The sequence below is a fragment of the Anopheles arabiensis genome, chromosome 3, assembly GCF_016920715.1.
Source record: "Anopheles arabiensis isolate DONGOLA chromosome 3, AaraD3, whole genome shotgun sequence".
Lineage (NCBI taxonomy): Eukaryota > Metazoa > Arthropoda > Insecta > Diptera > Culicidae > Anopheles > Anopheles arabiensis.
Genome location: NC_053518.1, coordinates 15,789,949 through 15,811,783, shown reverse-complemented (window position 1 = coordinate 15,811,783; position 21,835 = coordinate 15,789,949). Strand labels below are relative to the sequence as shown.

The 21,835-nt window shown below is 48.0% G+C and overlaps 4 protein-coding genes across 5 annotated transcripts; 1 reads left to right on the top strand and 3 right to left on the bottom strand.

Moving 5' to 3' along the window:
- The first annotated feature begins 125 nt into the window (after nt 1-125).
- On the top strand, nt 126-21,135 carry LOC120900177. The gene is made up of 3 exons (XM_040306838.1): nt 126-258; nt 18,675-18,869; nt 18,959-21,135. The coding sequence occupies exons 2-3, from the start codon at nt 18,778-18,780 to the stop codon at nt 21,009-21,011; spliced, it is 2,145 nt and encodes a 714-aa protein (XP_040162772.1). The 5' UTR covers nt 126-258; nt 18,675-18,777; the 3' UTR covers nt 21,012-21,135.
- Nucleotides 1,188-15,873, bottom strand: LOC120900175 (serine-rich adhesin for platelets). 2 transcript variants are annotated; one of them, XM_040306836.1, is made up of 18 exons: nt 14,804-15,873; nt 9,630-9,847; nt 9,313-9,559; nt 8,988-9,235; nt 7,359-8,917; nt 6,830-7,289; nt 6,423-6,762; nt 5,017-5,176; nt 4,798-4,943; nt 4,448-4,736; nt 3,985-4,376; nt 3,802-3,914; nt 2,833-3,739; nt 2,554-2,762; nt 2,344-2,479; nt 2,053-2,268; nt 1,752-1,988; nt 1,188-1,677 (listed from the first exon to the last, which is right to left on the bottom strand). In XM_040306836.1, the coding sequence occupies exons 2-18, from the start codon at nt 9,809-9,811 to the stop codon at nt 1,579-1,581; spliced, it is 5,940 nt and encodes a 1,979-aa protein (XP_040162770.1). In that variant the 5' UTR covers nt 9,812-9,847; nt 14,804-15,873; the 3' UTR covers nt 1,188-1,578. The 2 variants fall into 2 exon arrangements, with proteins under 2 accessions (XP_040162770.1, XP_040162771.1); XM_040306837.1 differs by having other exon boundaries at nt 15,624-15,873.
- On the bottom strand, nt 16,668-18,206 carry LOC120900178 (hydroxymethylglutaryl-CoA lyase, mitochondrial). The gene is made up of 4 exons (XM_040306839.1): nt 18,032-18,206; nt 17,669-17,941; nt 17,427-17,595; nt 16,668-17,349 (listed from the first exon to the last, which is right to left on the bottom strand). Exons 1-4 carry the CDS (start codon nt 18,086-18,088, stop codon nt 16,874-16,876), a joined length of 975 nt encoding a protein of 324 aa, XP_040162773.1. The 5' UTR covers nt 18,089-18,206; the 3' UTR covers nt 16,668-16,873.
- LOC120900179 lies at nt 21,027-21,805 on the bottom strand. The gene is made up of 2 exons (XM_040306841.1): nt 21,646-21,805; nt 21,027-21,584 (listed from the first exon to the last, which is right to left on the bottom strand). Exons 1-2 carry the CDS (start codon nt 21,756-21,758, stop codon nt 21,152-21,154), a joined length of 546 nt encoding a protein of 181 aa, XP_040162775.1. The 5' UTR covers nt 21,759-21,805; the 3' UTR covers nt 21,027-21,151.
- Between the last annotated feature and the right edge of the window lie 30 nt (nt 21,806-21,835).

Below are 21,835 nucleotides of genomic sequence, written 5' to 3'. Positions count from 1 at the left end.
TAGCTTTTTTCTGATATCTTTATTTTTTTTTTATTTGAATATCTTTTTATTTCACTTTTGTTTTGCAATGTGTCATTTTAGATGACCGTAGCTTTCCACATAGTAAGCTAGTAGTAGCACTGGTGGTTTCATGGATCATGGAAGTTTTTTATGTGCGACGTAATTTTGCTGCTTGGAAGTGTAGTTTTACCAGTTGAACTTGTGTTTTACATCAAGAAACTTCCGTTGCATAATGCGACCATCAAGAAAAATGTAAAGGTAGGTTTGTTTACATCACCATTCTATTAACTTAGCGAGCCACAAGCGCTCCGTTCTTTTGCATGTTGTTGGAATCTCGTAGGACGCGTTTAGGGTACTTCCTCTGACACCTCAGCTTGGGCTTTACTTTGTGGATCGTCCTATGCTCGTCAGGATCCGGGCGAACTTGTTTAGCTTTTCCTTCCGACGATCTTTGTAGTCCATGTCTCAGATGGAGGGTGTAACTCCTGAAGTCCTAGGTTACCAGCGCTAGCGAATCAAACACTACGCGGACTAAGCGGCGGCGTGGGGCCCTGTTACCAACGGAGGTCCCAAGATCAGAATTCCCGCTCGTGAGTAAATTGTTGCAGATTCAGCCTTAATTCTCGAGTCACCGACCTCCGCTCGGTGCTTTAGTAGACCTTGTATCAGTTGACCGTTTAGGGTCTTATATCGCAGTATACCTCTACTGGTTGCTAGACAGCATTTCCAGCCCCTACTCAATTCCCATTTGGTTTCACATGTGTGTCTGTACTTCTTGTAGTTACCGAAAATTAACGGAACGTGGTAGCAATTGATAGTAGCAATCAATTTGGAAGTGTCTCTGCTGATGGATGTCAATCTGAAGAGACTTGGAGTCTAAGCTCATTCCCGAAATCTTCACCATCGAGCCTCGGAGGGTCCAGTCTAGTGTTGGGTTGGCTAGAAGACAAGCAAGGCCATCTTACTGGTGAAGTCGTTTGTTGGTTACGTATTTCGTTTCTTATATGTGGTCCATTTGTTGTTAGCTGTATCAGCTTGATCATGATCAAGTCATGACTCTTCTTCATCATTCGATGAGGAGCCAGTTGTAGATTTTCGGGTAAAAACATTTCTTTCTCAACTGTTCATCCATTTACTTTTCTATTGTGTTTAGTAATAATTTTCCACGAAATTCCACATCGAAACCATTTTTCTTCAATAACGTGCCTTTTATTTTTACCACAAACTTATACACATTAAGAAACAACCCACCGTAAAACAGCAAGTGGAACATTATTTTTATTTTTTATTTAAACAATTGCTCTCGGTTGTTTCATTCTCGCTATCAACAGTATCACGATGAACAATTTAAAAAAGTGCACTTTTACTCCCCTATTAAACGATAGACACGGACGTTTGCATTTAATTCGTTATTGTGTGAGAGTGTGAGTGAGTGTGTGTGTGTGTGTGTGAACGTGTACGGATATGATGGAGAGATCGACAATGATTCGAAGCGAATTTATGTCATAAAACATTGTCCGTCTTGATTTCCTCAGCCTCAGCTAGTAGAGCCGCATGTTGCCGTGCATGTTGCCTTCCTTAACCTCCACCGCCCGACGACTGTCCCGTTGGTGGAAGGTTAGCACTGAGCCGCTTTCGTTGCGCCGTTGCCATGGACGGTGTGGGAGGTTTGCCAGCCTAATAAGATGTAGAACGATCGTACAATGCAGATCTTCTCCCCATCCATAACCAACTGATTGTATGCTACTTACTCTAGCTAAATGCGGTGTACTAGCAGACACGGGCCTTGGCGGCACGGTCGATGTAGGACCATTGCCGAGCGTCTGGATTGCAACCGGTCGTTGTACTTCGCGATCGATCGCCTCGGCACTGTTGGTGCGGGAAGATGACCCCGCCCGACGGAACATGCCCGATATTTTTCCCTTCAGATTGCTTTTGCTCGACCGAATATCACCCGCCAGACTCAGGTCGGAATCGGATCCTTGATGCTATCGGGGAGTAGAAAGAGGCTTTAGAAATTCAATCTTTCCATATAAAGGTTTTAGATCCTACCGAATAGTCACTCTCCGTGCCCTTGCTACGGGTAAGGCTGAGGCTGCGCAGCGTCCCCATAATGCCGCGCTTCTTCTTGCGCATGCGTGGCATGTCGCTCTGGGTGGAACCGGTCGATAGGCGCGAGTCCAGACTGGAGTCCCGGCGCATCATGCCATAGTCGGAGTCGATCGATTGCAGCGACGACATACTATCGTCACCTTCCTTCCAGATAAGCTGCAAGAGGGAAATACCGAAATGGAATTAGTGTAATCCATTGGAGAAGTTTTAAGAGTCAGTGTCCGTTGTTACCCCCTGCTGCTCAGCTTGCATGGATTGATCCAACGAAAGACTCTTCCTGTATAGGCTGCCACCGTTACGGTTCACCCGCATCACTGGCCGCCCAGGGACGTTCTCATGCATTGCGTCGTTCTCCTGCGATGCAGCACTGGAAAGTGGAAAGAAGTGGAATTGCAATTTACTGGAATTCCTGGGAAAATACAGGCGTGCGTGAGTTCCTACCGTCGCATTCCACCGCGGCGTGCCCGCTCCCTGTCTTTTTCCTCGTCGCACATGCGCTGGTAACGCCGCAGATCTTCGGACGCATCGGCCAGCCTGGCTAATACTGTAGAAATCGACTGCTGTGGCGGCTGCGCGGCTCCACCCGGCCCCGGCGAGGGGCTCTTGTGACGCATCGGCGGCGTTGGAATGGGTGCATTAGCTGTGATGGTCTGTGAGATGGCGAGAAGAAAAATGGCGTTTGAAATTCCTCCAAATAGTGTAGTGATCTCCTGCACTTACCTTTCCAGTGCTTGTCGTGTGGGAATCCTTGGCTGGCGCAACCTTCTGCAGCTCCGGTGCCAGCTTCACCAGCTCGTCCACCGTCTGCAGCAGCGCCCCTATCCGTCGGTCACCCTCCGCCTCCAGCCGCTTGCGGGTCGCGTCCTGCCGCTCGCGCTCGTAACGATCACGATCCCGGCGCAGCTTCTCGTTCGCGGTGCGCAACTTCGCGTGCGCATCGCGCAGCTCGAGCAGATCGCTCTGCAGCTCCGTCACCTTGCGGCGGCCCTCCTCGATCTCCTCCTCGGTTGTCTTTTTGATTTGCTCGATCTTGCGCTTCGATTCGAGCTTCTCCTTGTCCCGCTCGCGCTCCACCTCGAACAGCGTTTGGCGAAGATCGCGTGCCAGCGTGGACGTTTCCTGCACCAGTCGCTGCAGCTCTTCGCGTTCCTTCTGCCAGGACAGCTCGAGGCGGGTCTTGGTACCCGGGACCTTCGATTTGCCGCTACCCATAATCTTCTCCTCCTCCAGCTCGTTAATCTTGGACTGCATCTCCGAAATCTTGATCTCGGATGCGCTCAGCTCCGACACGAGCTCGGTGCGTACCTTGCTCGCTTCGAGACGTGCCTCGCTCAGCTCGTCCTCGAGACAGCCGATCTGTTGCTCCAGTGCTACTATCTTCGTCTTGTCATCATCGTCCCCGCTGCTGCTCGTGACGGATGCGAGACTGCGCCGGTTTGCCTTCATGTCGCCGATCTGCTTCTGGGCAGCCTCGACCAGCTGCTTGAACGTGTCGCGATCGCGCTTAAACCGTTCGCACTGTCGCTGCATTGCGGTCAGCTCGTTGTGCAGATTGGTGACCTGCTGCTCGTAGCGGAGCCGAGTCGCTGCCACCTCGGATTTTACGTTCATCTCCGATGCTTCCAGCCTATGAAGATGGGGAGCATATGATCAAAAAAGATCAAATGGAATAAGGACTCTAAAACTCACTTCGTGTAGACACTCTTCAGCTCCTGCTCCAAGTGAGCGTTATGCTCGCTAAGCGTCCTCTGAGCCTTGTTAATGCGCTCATAGTCATCCAGTTTGCCACGCAGATCTTCGTTCTGGAATTAAAATGTACGGAAAATGAATTATCAAAGGAAATGGAACCACCATCCCATCCCATCGACTTACGTCTTTTTTCAGCTGGTTCACTTGGTACGCGTTCATCTCGTTTTCCTTCGCCAGCTTCTCGTAGTCATGCTGCTTGTCCTCCAGCGCTGTCTTCATGCGATTCTTCTCCAGCTCGATGCTGGCATACCGGCTGTCGTTGTTCGTTTCGGCAGTGGTCAGCTTCTTCTGCACCTCCACCAACCGGCGGCTCATGTTGGTGTTTTCCTTCACCAGCCTCGTTTCGATCGCCTCCGCCTGGAGCAGCTTGTTCTTCAGCTTGTCCAGCTCCTGCAACTTTTCACGCTCCGCCGCTAGCTGTGCCTGTGTGACGAGATGTTCCTCCTCCATGGTTTCGTGCTTTTGTAGCAGCTCTTCGAATTTTCTGCTCTGCTGGTGGATCTCGGTTGTTAGTTCTGCAAATGCGATGGCATGATGTAAAAATGAAACAATTCTGGATTTGTGTAATGTCAAACACTCTCTTTACCTTCATTTTGTTTCTTAAGATCCTGCAGAATCTTGGACGATTCACTATCCTCTGCTCCGGTGGCCGATTTGCTCTTCAGTGCCGCCATTTCCCGCTCGAGGCTTTCCTTGATGAGTTCGGCATTCTTCTTGGAAAGCTGCAGCTCCTTCTCCAGGTCGTTGATGCGATTGTCCAGCTTAGTCTTTTCCTTGCGCAACTTCTCGAGATCACGCTCGGTGCCCGTGTGCTTCTCCTTTTCGGCCTTCAACTGTATCTCGAGCAACGATTTGCTCGATTCTGCCGTTTTCATCTGTGATAAGGGAACATTCAGTTTACTTAGAACATACAACTTCTACCCTTCCTACACATACTGTTGTATTTATTCTGGTGATTTTATCTTCGAGAGTTTTGATCTTGTCATTCTGCTTTCGGTTTTCATCCTCCAACCTCTCCACCGTTCGCTGTGCCTCGTTCAGCTTTGATGTTTGCTGCTCAAGCGTTTCCTTCTTCAGTGTGCCTAAAATTGGGATGGAAAATATACAAAAATTACTTTTCTGTTAAACGCTTTCGTCCAATTTTCCTTCAGTTACTTAGTTCGGTGGTTAGTTTCTCTTGCTGTTGCTTTGTTTCGGTTAGCTCCGCTTCGAGTCGCTTCTTTTCCTTCTCGAGCGTGGCTATGTTCATTGCACCGGCTTTACCAACCAACGCTCTCAGCTCGTCGATTTCCAATTCACTGTCTTCAACCATTTTCTAGAATAAAAAGACATAAATAAATACGTTTTTAAATAAACCATTAAAAATAGCTCTTAAACTGTAAGAGGCACTACAAAACAACACATCATTAAGAATATTTGACTGAGAACGATTATTATTATTATTATTAGATGTAGTATAAGGAGGCATTTCATAGGAAGTTAGAGGGTAACATCACCCTTACCCTTAGATTTTTACATGGAATGGTTAAAATCAAACTAGTTGAGTACATATTGAAAGAAGATACAAGTAATATTACAAAAGAAGCGTATTGTACGCTAATAAGAAATGATCTATTTCAAAATATGAACGTGGTAGAAGGTTTCAAGTGAAAACCTTTTTTTAAGACCTACGTCGGTATAATTCTACACTTTTTTTCGCCATTTGACCAAAGAATCAAGTGTTTGGCAGCGAGAATAGACATGCTCAGGGATAAATCATTATAGGCAGCACGGTATAGACGTTCGTTCGATTCTAGCCTAGAATTATCGCAGCCTTGATGAGACATGGCTGAGTCTTACGCAGAGGCAGCTCTGGAAGGTGTAGGCCAGGAATGTAATGTATTGCTCGTAAATCTCATGTGGCTTTTTGCTTTCTATATGGCAACTCTTTTGCCTTCTTAGAACCATCATACATTACTGCAGTTTGCACATGTTGAGTACATGAATTCGGTGTTTTCCCTGGATCTCTATCAGTATTTATCAAGAATTTGACTCTCAATAGCGCAAAGCTTATCGATCACTGAACTAAATGATCGTGATCTTGCTATCAATCAAGCCCTTCTCGTCCCAGTCGTGCTAAGACAGTTAAAAAGAAGGACATTGGACATTGAAGTTTAATAAAAAAGAAACACAACTTAAAAAAATGTTGATTATAATTAGAATTTGATTCACTTTGAAAACTTATTGATTGTTTAAGAAAACGCTCTAAAACAAGAGGACAATCGTTTGTTAGTTGTGTGCTATAGTAACTATAAATGAGGTTTTGATCAAAACCAGAGCCGGATGCTAACGCCAGCGCCTAATTTTGAACAGTTTTTAAGTGAGAGTTATCGTTAAATGCGATTAAAATATCCCTTCAAGTCGGTCCAATGATTGAGCAGACGACATTTCTGAAATTTTTCTAAAGAAAAATTCATGAATTTATTTACGACTTTTGTCGTAATCCCCCCTTGAGTTGGATAACTGCACTAAATATGATTGAATAACCTGTAGTAATCAATTCTAACTAGTTTAAAACTTACCCTCAGCTGCAGCTTAGTATGCATATCGTTCGGGCTCTTCGCCAGACGCATCGGCAATTGGCTGGTAGACTCCTGCACAATGCGCTTCAGTCGTCCCTCGAGCTCCTGCTTCTCCTTCTCCAGCTGCTCGATGGAGTCGGTCAGCTTCTTCGTGTCTGCCGCCGATGTTGCCCCGGCTGGCTTAGCCTTGGCCTGTAGCTTCTTGATCTCGGCCTGATACTTTTCATTGTCCTGCTCGAGGCTTTGCGTTTTGGCGCGCAGTACCGTCGCCTCCTGCTCGATCACCTGCAACTGTCGCTTCAGGTCCTGTACCTGTTGTTCGGTGAGTGCGTCAAGTGATCTGCAAGTGAGGTAAGGTACATTGTAGTGCAGAGTCCGAGAAATCGTGACATCGAGGGCATACTTACTTCGTTTTGGACAGCGATTTACCGCCCTTCGATTTGGCCAGCGCCATCTCCGCCTGCAACCGCTCAAACTCACGATCCTTCTCGATCAACTTCTTGCGCAGCTCGCTGATCTCGTCCTCCATCACGGTGATCTTCTTCTCCTCCAACGGATCCTTCACACCGGACTTGCTGCCCAGCGCGGATGGCACCTTACGGCCCAGCTCCTTCGTTTTCGTGGCGAGATTCTCCTGCAGATCCTTGATTTGCTCCCGGGCGTGTTTGTTCTCGTGCTCCAGCTCCTCCATCTTGCGCCGCAACACTGCCATTTCCTGCTCGTTCAGCTCCAGCTGAAGGCGTAACTCTGCCGGATCCTCCTCGTCGGAGATGCCTTCGTCCTTTTCAACCGGAGCTGGATCGGCGTTGGAGCGTGACGTGGGAGCGGGGCTCAGCTTTCTTGCCTTCGAGAAGATGCTGCTCTTTGCTGTAATGAAGAGAGGCCAAATATTAGTCCCTTGCGATTGATTATAGCCTCCTTTAAAAAATCACTTACTCTTCGCCTTCGTTGCCATCTTTTTCAGCTGCATCACCAGCGAATCGTTCTCGTCCTCGACGCGCGACGATTTGCGGCGCAGATTTTCCGCCTCCTCTTCCGCGTACTTCAGCTGCTCCCGCAGGTCCGCCTCCCGCTCGAGCGAGTCCTGCAGATCGCGCAGCAGCTGGGTCGGATCTTCCTGCGAGCCGCCGCGCGTAAGGGAAGCCCGCGACATCTTACTGTCCGCCGACGTCGACTTGCCAATGTTGCCCAGGCTTGGCGTACGCTTCGTCGGCGAGGTAGGCGCCGTGCCCGAGCTTTCCAGCTCCGCCTGCAGCCGGCGGGCCACCTCGTTCGACACCTTCAGCTCGTCCTCGAGCTGCTTAATCTTGGCCGCCAGATCACCGCTCGCCCCCAGCGCCGCCTTCTCCGACTCGAGCTGCTCGATCCGGCGGTCCGACTTCTTCAGCTTAAACGACAGTATCCGGCAGTTCTTGGTCGTCTGGTCGAGCTCCTTCTTCAGCGACGCGTACTCGTCCGCCTGCTCCTCCCGGAAGTTGTCGTGCATCTCCTCGATCTCCGTCTCCATGTTGCGCAGCTCGCGCTTGATCTCCTCATTCTCGTCCATCAGCTCCTCGCAGAGCGTTTCCGCCTGCTCGAGCTTCTGGCGCAGCTGCTCCTCGATGCCCCGGCCGCCCCGGGCGCTCATGTCCGCCGACAGCTCCTTCAGCTTGGTGGTGAGGAACTTCTTCTCGTCCTGCAGATCGTCGATCAGCTGCTTCTGCTCGTTCACCTTCTGCTGCAGCTTCAGCGCCTCCGACGCGGCCGTCTTGTTCGACACGGTGTCGATCGAGGCGAGCCGCCGCAGCAGTATGTCGCTCTTGTCCCGCTCGGCTCGCTCCGCCCGTGCCTTGACCGTGTCCAGCTCGCGCCTCAGACTTTCGTTCTCCTCCTGCAGCTCGCGCAGATCGGTGTGGTCCACGATGGTCGCTTCCGTCGTTTCGGTCGTTTCGGTCGTGATCGACCGCTCGTCGTCCGCTTTTGCTTTCTTGTCTTTGATCGAGATGAGAAACTTGACGTCATCGCTGCTGGTACTCGGGACCTGCGGTTCGCTGGCGGGGCGAATGGTGCTCTTGGGTTGGAAGGACGATATCGTGGGGCTTGACTGGGTTAGCGTCGCCTTTGAGGTTGACGTTGAAGTGGAGGTGGACGTGGAAGACGATGATGACGCTGACGGTGTGGAGGATTCGTCGGTGCGTCGCCTTCGGATGATGGTTTTAGTTGGGGTCGTGGCAGTTGACTCACTTGTGTGCGATTCCTTGCCTGACGAGGCGGCACTTGGCTGTGTTGTGCTGGCGAACGTTACCGAGGGTTTGGCAGCACTGCTTGCGCTTACCTTGGAGGAGGTATTCGCGGAGGAGGAGGAAGAGGATGAGGATGAGGAACTGGTGACACTGGAATCGGGTGTGTCTGGAATGGGTCTACGTCTTCGTCGTTCGATCTTCTCTACCGTTTCCGGCTCTGCTTTGAGGGATGGCTTTAGGACCACCTTCGCCGTAACGACTGGTGGCTCTTCCCTGTTGTGAATGAGATTTAAGAAATATTATGGAGTGTTTTTTGTTTCTTAAGTACAAAATGGACACTTACTTCTCCTGTTTTGGTGGCACGGAGCGCTCTCTGCTCGTTTCCCGCTCTATACTGCCCTGCCGCTTTATGAGATTCAGCTTGCGCACCCGCTCCGCCAACGAGTCGCCCTTCTCGATCACAATATCCGCCACACTGTCTTCGCGCTTTTGCAGCTCGACCTTGTCCTCCTTTTTCACACTTTCCACCTTCAGAATTGGTGGCAGCGGGGGCCGTTTAATGGTCACCGTTGTCGAATCAACTTCATCCAGCTAAGCATTGTAAAAAGGGAGCATCGTTAAGATCATTTCGGTTTCATTTTCACACTTCTCTACAAATCTCTACTAACATTGTCGAATGTTGTCGTGTGTCGCCGTCTGGGCAGCGGCAAGTTGACCGTAAAGTCGGCCTTCACCGTCTGCAGAATGTTGTCCAGGTCGGGCGTTGAGGCCCACGAGGCAGGACGCTGCTGGAAGCTCTGGGAACCACTGGCACCACTGCCGCCATTGCTACCGCCCGGGCTGAGCAGGTTCTGTGTCGAGGTCCAGCTTCGGACCGGTTTGTCCAGTGTGGTGCTACTGCCACTGTCACGATTACTAACAAAATGGGGGGAAATTTGACGTGAAAACACTCCATCACACACACACGCGCGAGATCACCACTTACCGTGACTGTGTTGAGCCGGGCAGCACCGGCGTGGAAGCGGCTATATCGTCCCCATTCCGCTTGTTGCCGTGCTCTTTGTAGTCGCGAAAGCAGCGCTTACATCGCGTCGGCCAGCGCACTTGCGGATGGAAACCAAGCGGACACAACTGATCACCCTTGGCGCTTGGGAAGAGGTGCGACATGGTGGTAGCGGCTCATTCAACGGTAACTCCTAAACGCTGGATGGCAAAAGGAGGAAACAAAAAGAGAAGGAGAGAGAAGAGCAAAAACCGGGTAAATTTCCCAATTCTGTGTACTACCACCGATGTATCGATGGCGATCAGTGATCGGTGTCGGTGGAGAGAGCATCGGTAGTACGGTGTGTGTGGGCGCGCGTTTGATTACAAACATACATCGTTAGCGCCAGGCTATAAATAGTCATCCGACGACGACGCCGTCGCCACACCCACGTGCTTTTGGCGGGACCTTGTGCACTAAATTCTGTTCACTATTTTTATCGCCCATGCCGTCGCGCAACGCCCGGTAGAGGGCTTGGCTGGGGGGAAATCGATTGATCATATGTTTCATTTCGTTGGCTCTGCCCTCTGTGTAACCCAATTGCTTGTAAGTACTTATTAACAATTATTTTTACTGGCATATTAGCCTTTTTTAGGCTGTAACTGTTTTCCAATGGGACCTGCTTTTTTGTAATTTAATGTTTGGATATTTACTTATGGGATTTGTCGTCGGATTATTCGCTTTTTTGGTTTGTTTTGAATGCGGTTTAATTATTCCAATGTTTATATTTAAAACCTCCTAGTTTTTCATTGTTTTGATGATGATTTTTTCACAAATATTCTACGCTATCAAGTTAGGTTTGATCAAATAATATTAATATTATTTTCTATTTATTCGCATTTGATCGATCACTATTTCACTATTCATGCATATTACAATTTATAAATAAATGTAAAGTGCATAAATTATCCAATATGTACTGTACATGTATTAAAAACAGTTTTATCTATACGCTATAGGCGATATATGCGATTTTGTTAAAATTGAAAGTTATTTTAGCAAATTGTACTGATTTCTGATTGTACTGATCAATCGTCAAATTCAGAATCAATTCCATTTTGGTTGATTTTAAAAATCTATTTTTTCTTCAGCTGAATTCAAATAAATTAACTGATTGTGTGGCTAAACCGTACCACTTAGAGCAAAATTATTAAAAAAAATAGCTATAATTTGACTTAAACCCGTGAAATTCGACTTACGTTAATATTAGCGATACGCTATTGCCTTCGGTCCCCATTAATAGCGTATATCGGGCAAAACTTTTACTATTTTAACGAGATTTCATCTCACGTGTAACATATAACATAACTCAACGGGTTACTTTTTCAACTAAATCTTTTGTTTTTATTTTTTGGTATCAAAAGTTCATGTTTGTGTCTTTACAGGGTTTCACACTTTATTTCAAGACCGCGGGACCCCTTCCCGAATCTGTCTTAGCCAAAGCCAAGACTGCGGTATGATGCTTGAAAACGTTGATGATACCTGAAAACGTTGATGATACCTGAATTCATCGGATGCAATGCTGAATCTGCGGCACATTTCTCGAACACACTGGTCCGCGCCGAGGACATGCGGTCGAATATTTTTTTACACGGATAACCTTTGTGTACATCAGTGTTTTAGAAACACTCAATTATCCTTTTCGTTTTTTTTACCAAAAAAAGACAATTTAATAAAATGAGTGAATGCATATTTCTTTAATTAAAATATTTACAAGTGTTAAGAAAGTAGTTTAAGCTGTGTAAATAATCTTTTTTGGTAAAACACGAAAAAATTATTGACTGTTTTCAGTACGCTCGGCGCGGACCAGTGTGTTCGAGAAATGTGCCGCAGATTCAGCATTGCATCCGATGAATTCAGGTATCATCAACGTTTTCAGGTATCATCAACGTTTTCAAGCATCATACCGCAGTCTTGGCTTTGGCTAAGACAGATTCGGGAAGGGGTTCCGTGGTCTTGAGATAAAGTGTGAAACCCTGTAATTTAACCAGCGAGCGCTGCTTTTAAGTTCTGATGGGAATCGATTTTATCCGTTCAAATCTTATCAGAATTGGTGTATTAGGCAATTACAATTTGAGTGTTTTTATATGTTGCTGAATCTTCTGCACAAACTACTAGCCTTTTCCAAGTGGCCAAAACTAGGGTCTTGGCCTTTTTACAGACTTCTAGGTTTTTTTTCCTAGACAAAACAAGTGGGCAAAACCAGGGGTCTTTTCGATGCTCTTCTCCACAATTTTGCTATTGCTTTAGCGTAAAAGCTGATTATTTTTCAATGTTGTCGCTATTACATTAATAGTTTATGTTTTTGAATATCAAACCGTATGAGGATTATTACAGAAGCTCCTTTTGTTTCTTCTCTTTGTATTTTTTTTTTATTTTGGCGCAACAACCGTTATTGGTAAAGGGCTGTCTGTGCCACTGATGGATTTGGCTACTTATTGATCATAGACAGAATAAACCTTATGTACGAGAGGCACGGTTCATATGAGATCATTACATGAAAAACAGTGATCATTCGATGGGCATTATCGTTCTAGTCCGGAATCACATACACAAATGTAAGTAATTTTTATGGTATTATTTATCTTCTTCCTTGGAACAATAACAGTGGCTCGTTCCAGGAATGGCATACCCCTTTTTCAATTCAAAAATCACAACTGTATGTGGGGGAACCACCCGTTCTCGATTATAACTAAACTGTGTTAACTATTGTTGACCCAATCTATTTGTTTATCAAGTCCGCACGCACGAGGCACCATGCGCCTCCATTGACTTCGCAATGCATCGATCAGTTTGAACGGCACAGTGTTGTATTATGAGCAGGGCTTAAATTTACTACATGTATGTTCCTCGAATTAATTCAAACTTTTCAATGGAATGCTTTTGAATTTGAATTTTTTATTTCGTGTGAAAAAAACTGCAATTCAAAACGAATTTCCTTTGTTTAAAACACTTGACTTCTCAGTATGTAAGTCATGTAGAAGCTATCGCAATAGCAAACTTGTTAGCTGTGGTTTGCTCTACCACATCATTTGCTCCACTGTTTTTTTTCGAAACCCCCTCCCCATGTCTCTCATCTACCGTACACGTGACAGACGGTGAAGGGTAGCTAACCGAGCGGCAGCGTCAGCCACTGTCCAAAAGCCAACACATCTCTTCTTGCAAAACGTCAACGCGTGATCGGGCTTTAAAAATAGATAAAAGGCTCACCACCATCACTTTTCCTGCACACACTCACACACACATGCACACAGACCGCAACGGTCAGCGGCCGATATGATGATCGCGGTGAACAATGCAAACAAAAAGTGACAAAGAACTTCCTCGTCGTTTGGTCGATGTTTGCCGCCTCTCCCGGCTTTGTATTAACTTTGGCATGCATCCACACACATATTAGGGTGTCTGTGTGTGTAACACTTAGTAATTTTGCACGAGATCGAGAGCGCGGAGATGTTTTACAAGTGCTACGATTGATCGGGACGAGATGTAAATGCACATTCCTACGGAGGTTCGTACGTCACAGGCAGCACAGGACGATGGTAGAGAAAATTAACACGAAATTAACATTATGGCGTCTTTAGCGGGGGTCCATTTCTTACTAAATAAATTCCCAAAATATCTGCATTTAATGTATCTTAAAGATATTGAACTCATCATGAAAATCACAGCTTATACACAGGGTTTTCCAGGAGTTCTCATAGATGTGGGACACTTGATTGACTCCTTCTTGCGTGAAATGAACTTAATGTAATGGGAATTGGACTCTATAGCATTCTGGTTGGACAAATGCAATAAGAATTTCCAAGTTGCCCGTTCCAAAACGGTCCCATAGAGTTCAATTTCCATCATATGAAGTTAACTTCCCAATGAGAAAAAGTCAAGGAAGCGTCCCACAAGTATGAAAAATACTGGAAACTGGAAACTGGTATTTTCTTTAATTTAGCCCAAAAAAACACAAACTATATTCAAGGAGACAAACGTGTGAAACCTCAACCTCCTCAACCAGCGTTTGTCAAACGCTCCACAAAGAGCGACCGATCGTTGCCACGTGCGTTCCATTAGTGTGTCGTCTCACGCTGACATTGGCCCCCGCGTGCGCGCTCGAACGACAGATGTGTTCCCATTTTCCAGCAGTGTGCGTGTGCGCTACTTTACTGCAATACCGCTTGCGGCTTAACAGGTTTCCATCAACACTCTACATTTATTGGAGAACCGCATGTTTGCTCCGCACCACCCATTCCTCACGCAGCTATTCCTCTTTCCACCTGCTTGCTGTTTCGAGAAAATCGATTATGCTATTAACGCGCGCCTGCCCCAACGGCGTAAGACGGCGACGAAGTGGTGGAGATCATTTTCCACGATCAGGATCAGAGCGTTTGTGTGTGTGTGTGTTTTTTTTTTTAAATAAGAAACTTCTCTGGTTCATTTTGAAATCTAACGAACACACACACAAACACACACCAACACATCGAAGGCCACGACGCTCGCCTTGGATTGCGTAACGTTTAATACGGCCCCCAAAGAGAAGAGCGGGCGGCCGCTGCTACTACTACTCCCTTTTTATTTTCGCATGGGGGATCGGTATGCCTATGATTTAAAAATATCTTCCGCTAATACTTTCTCTCTTTCGCGCGCGCATCGTTTGGTTCTGAGAAGCGGATTTTGCCCACCAACCGTGCGTTCACTAGTCCATCACCACTACCACCCAACTCCCGTGCGTTTGCGTATAATTTACTGATCTTCAGCAGAATCTCCCGTTGTCGCGTGAAGATCTTTAAGGGGCTGTGCCGCTGCAACACACACGCACACACACAAACACACGTTGTTGCGTAGCTGTGGTATGGGAAAAACGGGCACTAGCACAATACATGATCACACACACACACACACCAGTCTACACATACACTTGTAAGATTCTCTGGCGGAAAAACTTGAACCATCCTATCCCGCCGCAAGATCATCTTTCCTTCGCTGTGTCTTGCTCCCCTTTTTTTTGGGGATGTCTTCGGTGCATGTTGGCCTTTCCCTCTCCCATTTTGGCCCCCATTTTTAGCTGTAGCTGTAGTGTAATAAGTGTAATGATCAATTCCAGGAAAGCGCGATCTTTTCTTTATCACCTTTTATAATTATAGCTCCAGCTTTTCTCTCACTCTCACTGGCTGGCTGGCTGGTTGGCCACACTGGTTGTTGGGTTTGCAGCCTTTACACGATGATGGCGGCGGCGCTATGGCAGCACGATAATGATTTAGCAGCGCACCAATAATGGACAGACATTTCAAGTTTCACTCACTCACACTCACGCGTACACATACGCTCGTTTTTGGGGTAGACACGGTTTTCCGCCCGATTTAGGTGTAATATATCTTGTAAAATGAAAAATCACTTGCTTTCCGTGCTGTTTTACAACGATTTCTCTTTCTGCGGGCGGAACATTCTCGTAGTAGCAGCACACACACACAGACACACAATCACGCACACACACCCCTTTATTTTCTGTTGGTTTTCCTTTCCTCGGCGGCGGAACAACGAGTCATAATGCGGGCAAAAATAAACTAAGCTCCCAATATCTTCTTCTCTTCTCTTTTTCTTGGGAGGAAGAGGAGGGTTTGACCACTACCACTACCACTCCTCGTCGTGTCACCCCGTTCGTGATCGTCGCGCGTGAGATTCACTGGCAAGATTTTCGGATCTTCGACGCATGGAACATGAGATCCCTTGACGCACCACCACGACGCCACACGCACCACTGGGTTGTTGCGCAAAATTTGGGATTGTGCGCTAATTTGTGAAATTCGAGAATAGTGGGTATCCTTTTTTCTTCACGCTGTGCTGCAAACGCACACTATCTCACACTCAGCTCACTGCTGCTACTACTTTTGCTTGCGCAGATGATCGATAGACAGGGCGGGGGGTTACTACTAACTACTGCCTGCTTACACTGTAACTCCCTTCGAACTCGGCTCTCGATCGTCTCGGATTGCTTTCGGATTCCTCGCTCTCTCTCTCTCTCGTTTTCTTCTTTTTTCGGTGGGGGGGACTTTTCTTTTATGTCGTTAGGTGCATACTCGGTCGGCTCGGAAGGATGGATTGGGGATTCTTGGCCACTCGCGCGCTGTTCGATCGGTGCAGGATTGGTGTTGCGCGGTCACGAGTGTAGCCCGATGCGGTACCGAAACTCAACTAAATTTAAGCACGAGTCGGACGGCGACAGCAAACCCCGTGCGGCGGCCCCGTGTGCGCGCGAGTTCGAGTCTGCGCAGACGCCCTAGGCCAGAACGTCATGTTGAGCGTCTCGAGTTGGTAGTAGTGATGGGTGATGGGAGGCAAAAATCCGGAATCGACTCCGATCATACTCCGACAATTTCGGAACCGACTCCGGAAGGTAGGTCCGCCCAGCAGAGCCACCCGGAGTCGTCCAGAGTCGTTCCGAGTTGTCCGGAGTTGCCCGGAGTCGGACTCCGGAAGACTCCAGATGACTCTGGAAGATTCCAGATGACTCCGCCTACAGACGACTCTGGTCGACTTTGGACGAATCCGGAAGACTCCGGACGACTCCGAACGTCTCCGAACGACTGACTCAGAATGACTCCAATTCAGGGCGGAATTAGTCGTCCGAAGTAGTTCTGAGTCGTTCGGAATCGTTCCGAGATGGCCGGAATTGCCCGAAGTCGGACTCCGGAGGACTCCGGATGACTCTGGAAGATTCCCGATGACTCCGCTTCCAGACGACTCCGGACGACTCCGAGCGACTCCGAATGATTCCGGACGACTCCGAGAGTCTCCGAACGACTCAGAACGACTTCGGACGACTCAGGATAATTTCGGACGACTCCGGATTATTTCGGACGACTACGGACGACTCCGGATGACTCCAATTCCGAGCGGAATCAGTGGTTCGGATTTTGCCGGAGTCGTGGGTGCACTTCAAAGAGCACATCACTAGTTTGTAGTGTCACAATGCGTCACTGCGATGCGTTTTGGTTGTGGTTTGACTATTACGGTTTAATTTATTCGTTCCTTTTTTACATTAAAAATGGTTTGTAGAAAAATAATATTTTGTATAAATGTTTGATTGAACTTTGATGTTCGTTTTAGACCGTTACATCCATCAGATGGATTTAAAAATCTTACACGCTAGTAAATGCACTTTAACCCGCCTGTGCAGAGCCTTTAAGGTTGCACGGTTTCTAGCAAGCGTTCGGATTGCTCTTCCTCATGGCACGGTTCACCTTCGATTCCGATTGGCGCTGAAGCTTCTCACAAATGAACTTGCCCACGTTCACCAGCTTCGGCAGATCGATGCCCGTCTCGATACCCAGCCCGTGCAGCATGTAAACCACATCCTCCGTTGCCGCATTCCCCGAGGCGCCCCTTGCGTACGGGCATCCGCCCAGTCCCGAGACGGAAGCATCCACCACCGCGATACCAAAGTCCAGCGAGGTGAGAATGTTCGGCAGCGCCTGCCCGTACGTATCGTGACAGTGCACAGCCAGCATGTTGACCGGCGCGATCTTGGTCACCTCGCGCAACATCTCGGTAAAGGAACCGGGCGTACCGACGCCGATCGTATCGCCGAGCGACACCTCGTAGCAGCCCATCTCGATCAGCTTCTCGACCACGCGCACCACGGCGGACGGTTTGATTTTACCTTCGTATGGGCATCCTGCGAGATCGAAAAGTGAGCAGGTTTGATTGCAAAATAGTGGGAAAGCATTGCCATGAAGGCAAGGCCACACTTACCGACTACCGTCGAGACGTATCCGCGTACTTTAACGTTCGCCTTTTTCGCTGCCTCCATAACGTCCTGGAACCGGGCAATACTCTCATCAACCGAGCAGTTTACATTTTTGCGCGAGAAACTTTCCGAAGCGGCTCCAAAGACGGCCACCTCTTCGGCACCGGCTGCCATCTGTAAATGTAAATGGCAATTTTAGCTTTTATTGTTTGAATCTGCGATCCGTATCGGAGCATTAAAGCCTTACCGCAGCCTGGAATCCTTTCAGGTTCGGCGTTAGCACGGGGTACGAGATGCCCGGCAGCTTGTTGATGCCCTTCAGCACCTCCGCATTATCCCCCATCTGCGGTACCCATTTGGCGCTAACGAAGCTGGTTGCCTCAATCGTACGCAGCCCCGTTTCGGACAGTTGATTGATGAGCTCAATCTTGACAGCGGCCGGCAGAATCGTGGGCTCGTTTTGCAAACCATCCCGCGGGCCCACCTCCACGATACGCACCGCAACGGGCTGGGAGATGTTCTACGGAGTGATGTAAGCGATAATAACGATAACAAAGGTTGGCGAGAGGCGAATTCGATTGAATTTGAGTTTGGTCGGTGTGAAACTTACGGTCGTGTAATGGCGATGGCGTGCGAGCGATGGCATAAATCGGGTAAAGCGCATCATTTTGGAAGAACGGGGAGGAAAAGGAACGATTTACACGGGAATGTTTAGAAATTTCGTCAAGATCGTTTGCGATCTTTGTTGTCGACTCGCGGTAATTGACGTGAACGTAAACAAATAGAAAAAAAAAAACATACAGCTGTCATGGTTCAACGGTCCGTTTTCTATGCCGGATTTTATTTCTAAAAGAATTAATTACGCATAAATATTGCAAATCAAATTCTGGTTTTTCGAGGGGCAATTTTTATCATTTACAATTTGTGTGCTTTTTTACATTTTTTTTAATAAGTTATGATGACAAAAACAGCGTTTTTGTCAACATCCCGACAACACAGTGGGTAGTCCGCATGGAACAATACCATTTGAAATATTTATTTTTTAAATATCGTTTGTAAAATAAGTGCAGTGCGATTTTTACCAGTACATTTCATTTCTTATCTTTGAATTCCTAAAACTTTCCATAAAGTTTGAATTAAAAATAATTAATTTTACAAATCTGTCAAATGTTAATAACCCAACGTAACATCCCACTGTCGGGCATCTGTCAACGGCGTCGCTCGTTGTAATGCATTCAAAAATAACCGTCCAGCCAAACAACAACACCAAGCGTACGCCGTGTACCTGTCCCTGTGTGCTGTGCAGATAATTATTTGTACCGTTCTTGGAAGTGAATTTAGCCGTGCATCCGTAGTATGTCTCAGCCGAGTGAGAAACAGACCCAAACCTCGCCAACGTACGGAACGCCCACACTGAACGACTGGAAGCTATATTTACGAAACTTGCAGTAAGTATCGCAAAACAATCGAAGGTGGCAAGGTAGCATTGTTAGCTTCATGGCGGACATTGTTGTGCCTTTTTTTTCTTTTTTGGCAGACAACTTCCTACTCAGCAAACGATGGCAGCGCGGGATTCATCCTCATCCGAATCTTCCTTCGAGCTGGAGGAAAGCTTCAAAGCGCTGCTGCAGCGCAAACGACAGGAAATGCAGGAAAAGGCGTGCGAAGAACATTTCCTTGCCGCCGAGGGTGGCTCTCGCGACGCTGCCCGGTCGGCGCCGGTGTCGCAGTCCGGTAACGATTCAACGTTTCTCGAGCGGGACTCGATAAGCAACATATCCGACACAAGTTTCGAGGAGATGGAGAAAATATGTGCCGTGCTGGACAAGGTGAACGGGTTCGACACGAGTGTGAAGGAGGAGAGACACAAACCGGCAACCGCCACCATGCCAGGGTCGGTAACGCTGCTGGGCGATGTAACGCAGCTGGAGGAAATCGACGAACCGTCCGGACTGTGGGAAAACACAATACTGCCCGGTGGTGGTGGTGGTGGTGCGGTTGAACTTTCACCCGTCAAGCGCATGCATCTGCTTCGACCGTCCACAATTCTGGAGGAAACAACAACATCCTCGGCGGAAGCGTCCAAAAACTCGTCCCTCGATACGTTCATCTCGGCCAAACAGGCGGTGGAGGATTCGGACAATAGAAACTCGGCGATCAGTGGCAGCGAAGTGTACCGGACGGCACAAGATACGTTCGGGACGGATTCTTACGCTCGTAGCAGCATACTGGATATGGATTCGGGTGTGACGAGCGACATCACGGCGGTCGATAATCGTACCCGTCACGAACGGGAGGAGGAAGAATCCGGGTACAGTAAGGACTCTACCAGAGAGGCAGGAGAGTCGCTGCTGGACGACATGGAGCAGCATCAGCAGCAGCAGCAGCCACACGTTATCATTTTGGACAGCAGCACGAGCGATTGTGAGGAAGAGCGGGTAGATGAACATGGACCTGCGGGGTACGAAACGCTGGATAATGCAGACCCCTTAGAGTCGATGGTCAGCGAGCGCGAGGAAAGCCTTCTGGAACAGGAAGGATCACCCTCGTACTACGATGAGCATGGAGAGACGACCGAAAACTACCCGGACGAAATGTCCGTGATGGATGAAATGCCTGACCGCTTCAACGACACACTCGAGGAGACGGACTTTATGCTGAAGCAGGGCATGAAGCTGATGGCACTGAAGAAGCAACAGCAAGAGGAGGAGGAACGTCGCAGGGAGGAGTCGCAACATTCGTACCTGTATCGTGAGCAGCTGGAAAGCAGCAGCCAGTTGGGAAAGTCTCGTACCAACTCCGACTCGGAGGACGGTGCCCGTCCAATGCTGCACACACCGAAGGATAAGTATGCTGCAAAGGGAGCTACAACACCGTCAGGAACATCGCACATGTCGTATCTGACACCTACCGGAAGCTTCGGTGCCAAAATGGCCCACGGTTCACACAGCGGCGCAAAGCAGACACTGTTTTCTAGCGTGGGAAAAACGGCCGCTCCAAAGCATCCAACTCCCAGCGGGGCGGTCACTTCGTCGGGATCGTTCAAGAAACCGGTCAGCCGTTTGCCACAGCTGCGGGTACCGGCGGGCCGCAAGTTTGATCACATCGTATCGCCCATCGGCGCTTACATCAAGCAAACGCCCCAGAGCATGCTGCAGACCAAGATCAACCGCCACAACAACATGAACCTAATCGATGTGCTGCACAGCGAAAATCGGGACAGTGCCATTAGCACTGGCAGTAGCAACGGCAGCAGCAGCAAGGAGAATCATGGCGTCAATCTGAAAGGATACACGTCTACGCTGCCGGGCAAGGGTGTGATCAGCTCGAACCGGGCCCATGTGCTGGATGAGCGAAACGTGGTGCGCATCCCGGGCGGCGAAAAGATGCAGAAGCTTATCAACAACTCACCCACGATGGTCATTCGCCACGAGGGGCGTATTAAGTACGCCGAACGAGCGGCCGATGGTCAGCAGCGCACACTGGCGCACAACATTAGCGCCCTCACCGACGACAGTTTGGTCGATCTGTCCGTCCTGTCGAATGATGTGTCCGTCCGCGTGCTGAAAGACGCCAAACGCTACCACTGATAATGGACAGAGAAGTGGAAATTGGAACTACTTTTTTATATTTAATAATACGATTTATAATGAGGAAAGATGTTATAAATGAAATATAATATTAGAATAAACTATCGCCCGATAAACACACACACTTCCCTTGCGTTCTCCTATTGCGACTGTGCCTGCTTGGAGCGGCATTTTGTTGGTGGTTTAAAGTACTGCTTCACCTTGGATTCAACGTAATCGTACTTTCGCTTTTTGGCCGGCGGTAAACGTTTTCTTAGCGGCTGGCTGCTTTGCGCCATGTCTGAGCTGATTGATATGAGATCGTTTTCGAAACGTGTGTACGAATCAATGTCGTTGAGCGTGATATCGCTATCGCCGGTTTCCCCGTTGCTGTTGCTGCTGCGCTCGGATGCAGATGAGTAGGAACTCGTTTCGGCGGAAACGGTTACAGCAGCCAATGCAATATTCTCTTGTTGGATCTTGTCCGCCGAATTGGCATGTTGAGTGTCAGCGTCCGGCAGGAAACAAAGCATCCCGGGAGTAGGAAGATTTGTTTGTTCTTCTGCTTTGGCATCTCTCATCGCTGCAAGGGAACTGAATTGTGGATTATTGCAAATGTAACGTACTTTATTTCAAGTTGTATTTGCATACATACCCTTTGTGATGTGATGTTTCCATTTGAGCAAAGATTACAATATTCAACCAGTAGCCTTGAAGTGGAAATCTGGGAAATGTTGGATCTCTTTGTGAGAATGCTAGAAAGTACATTCTTTTGAAAAGCGCCGTGTCTTTCGATGAGCATGTGCTTTACTTTGTTTTGCACAGTTAACTATGATTTGCTCTTT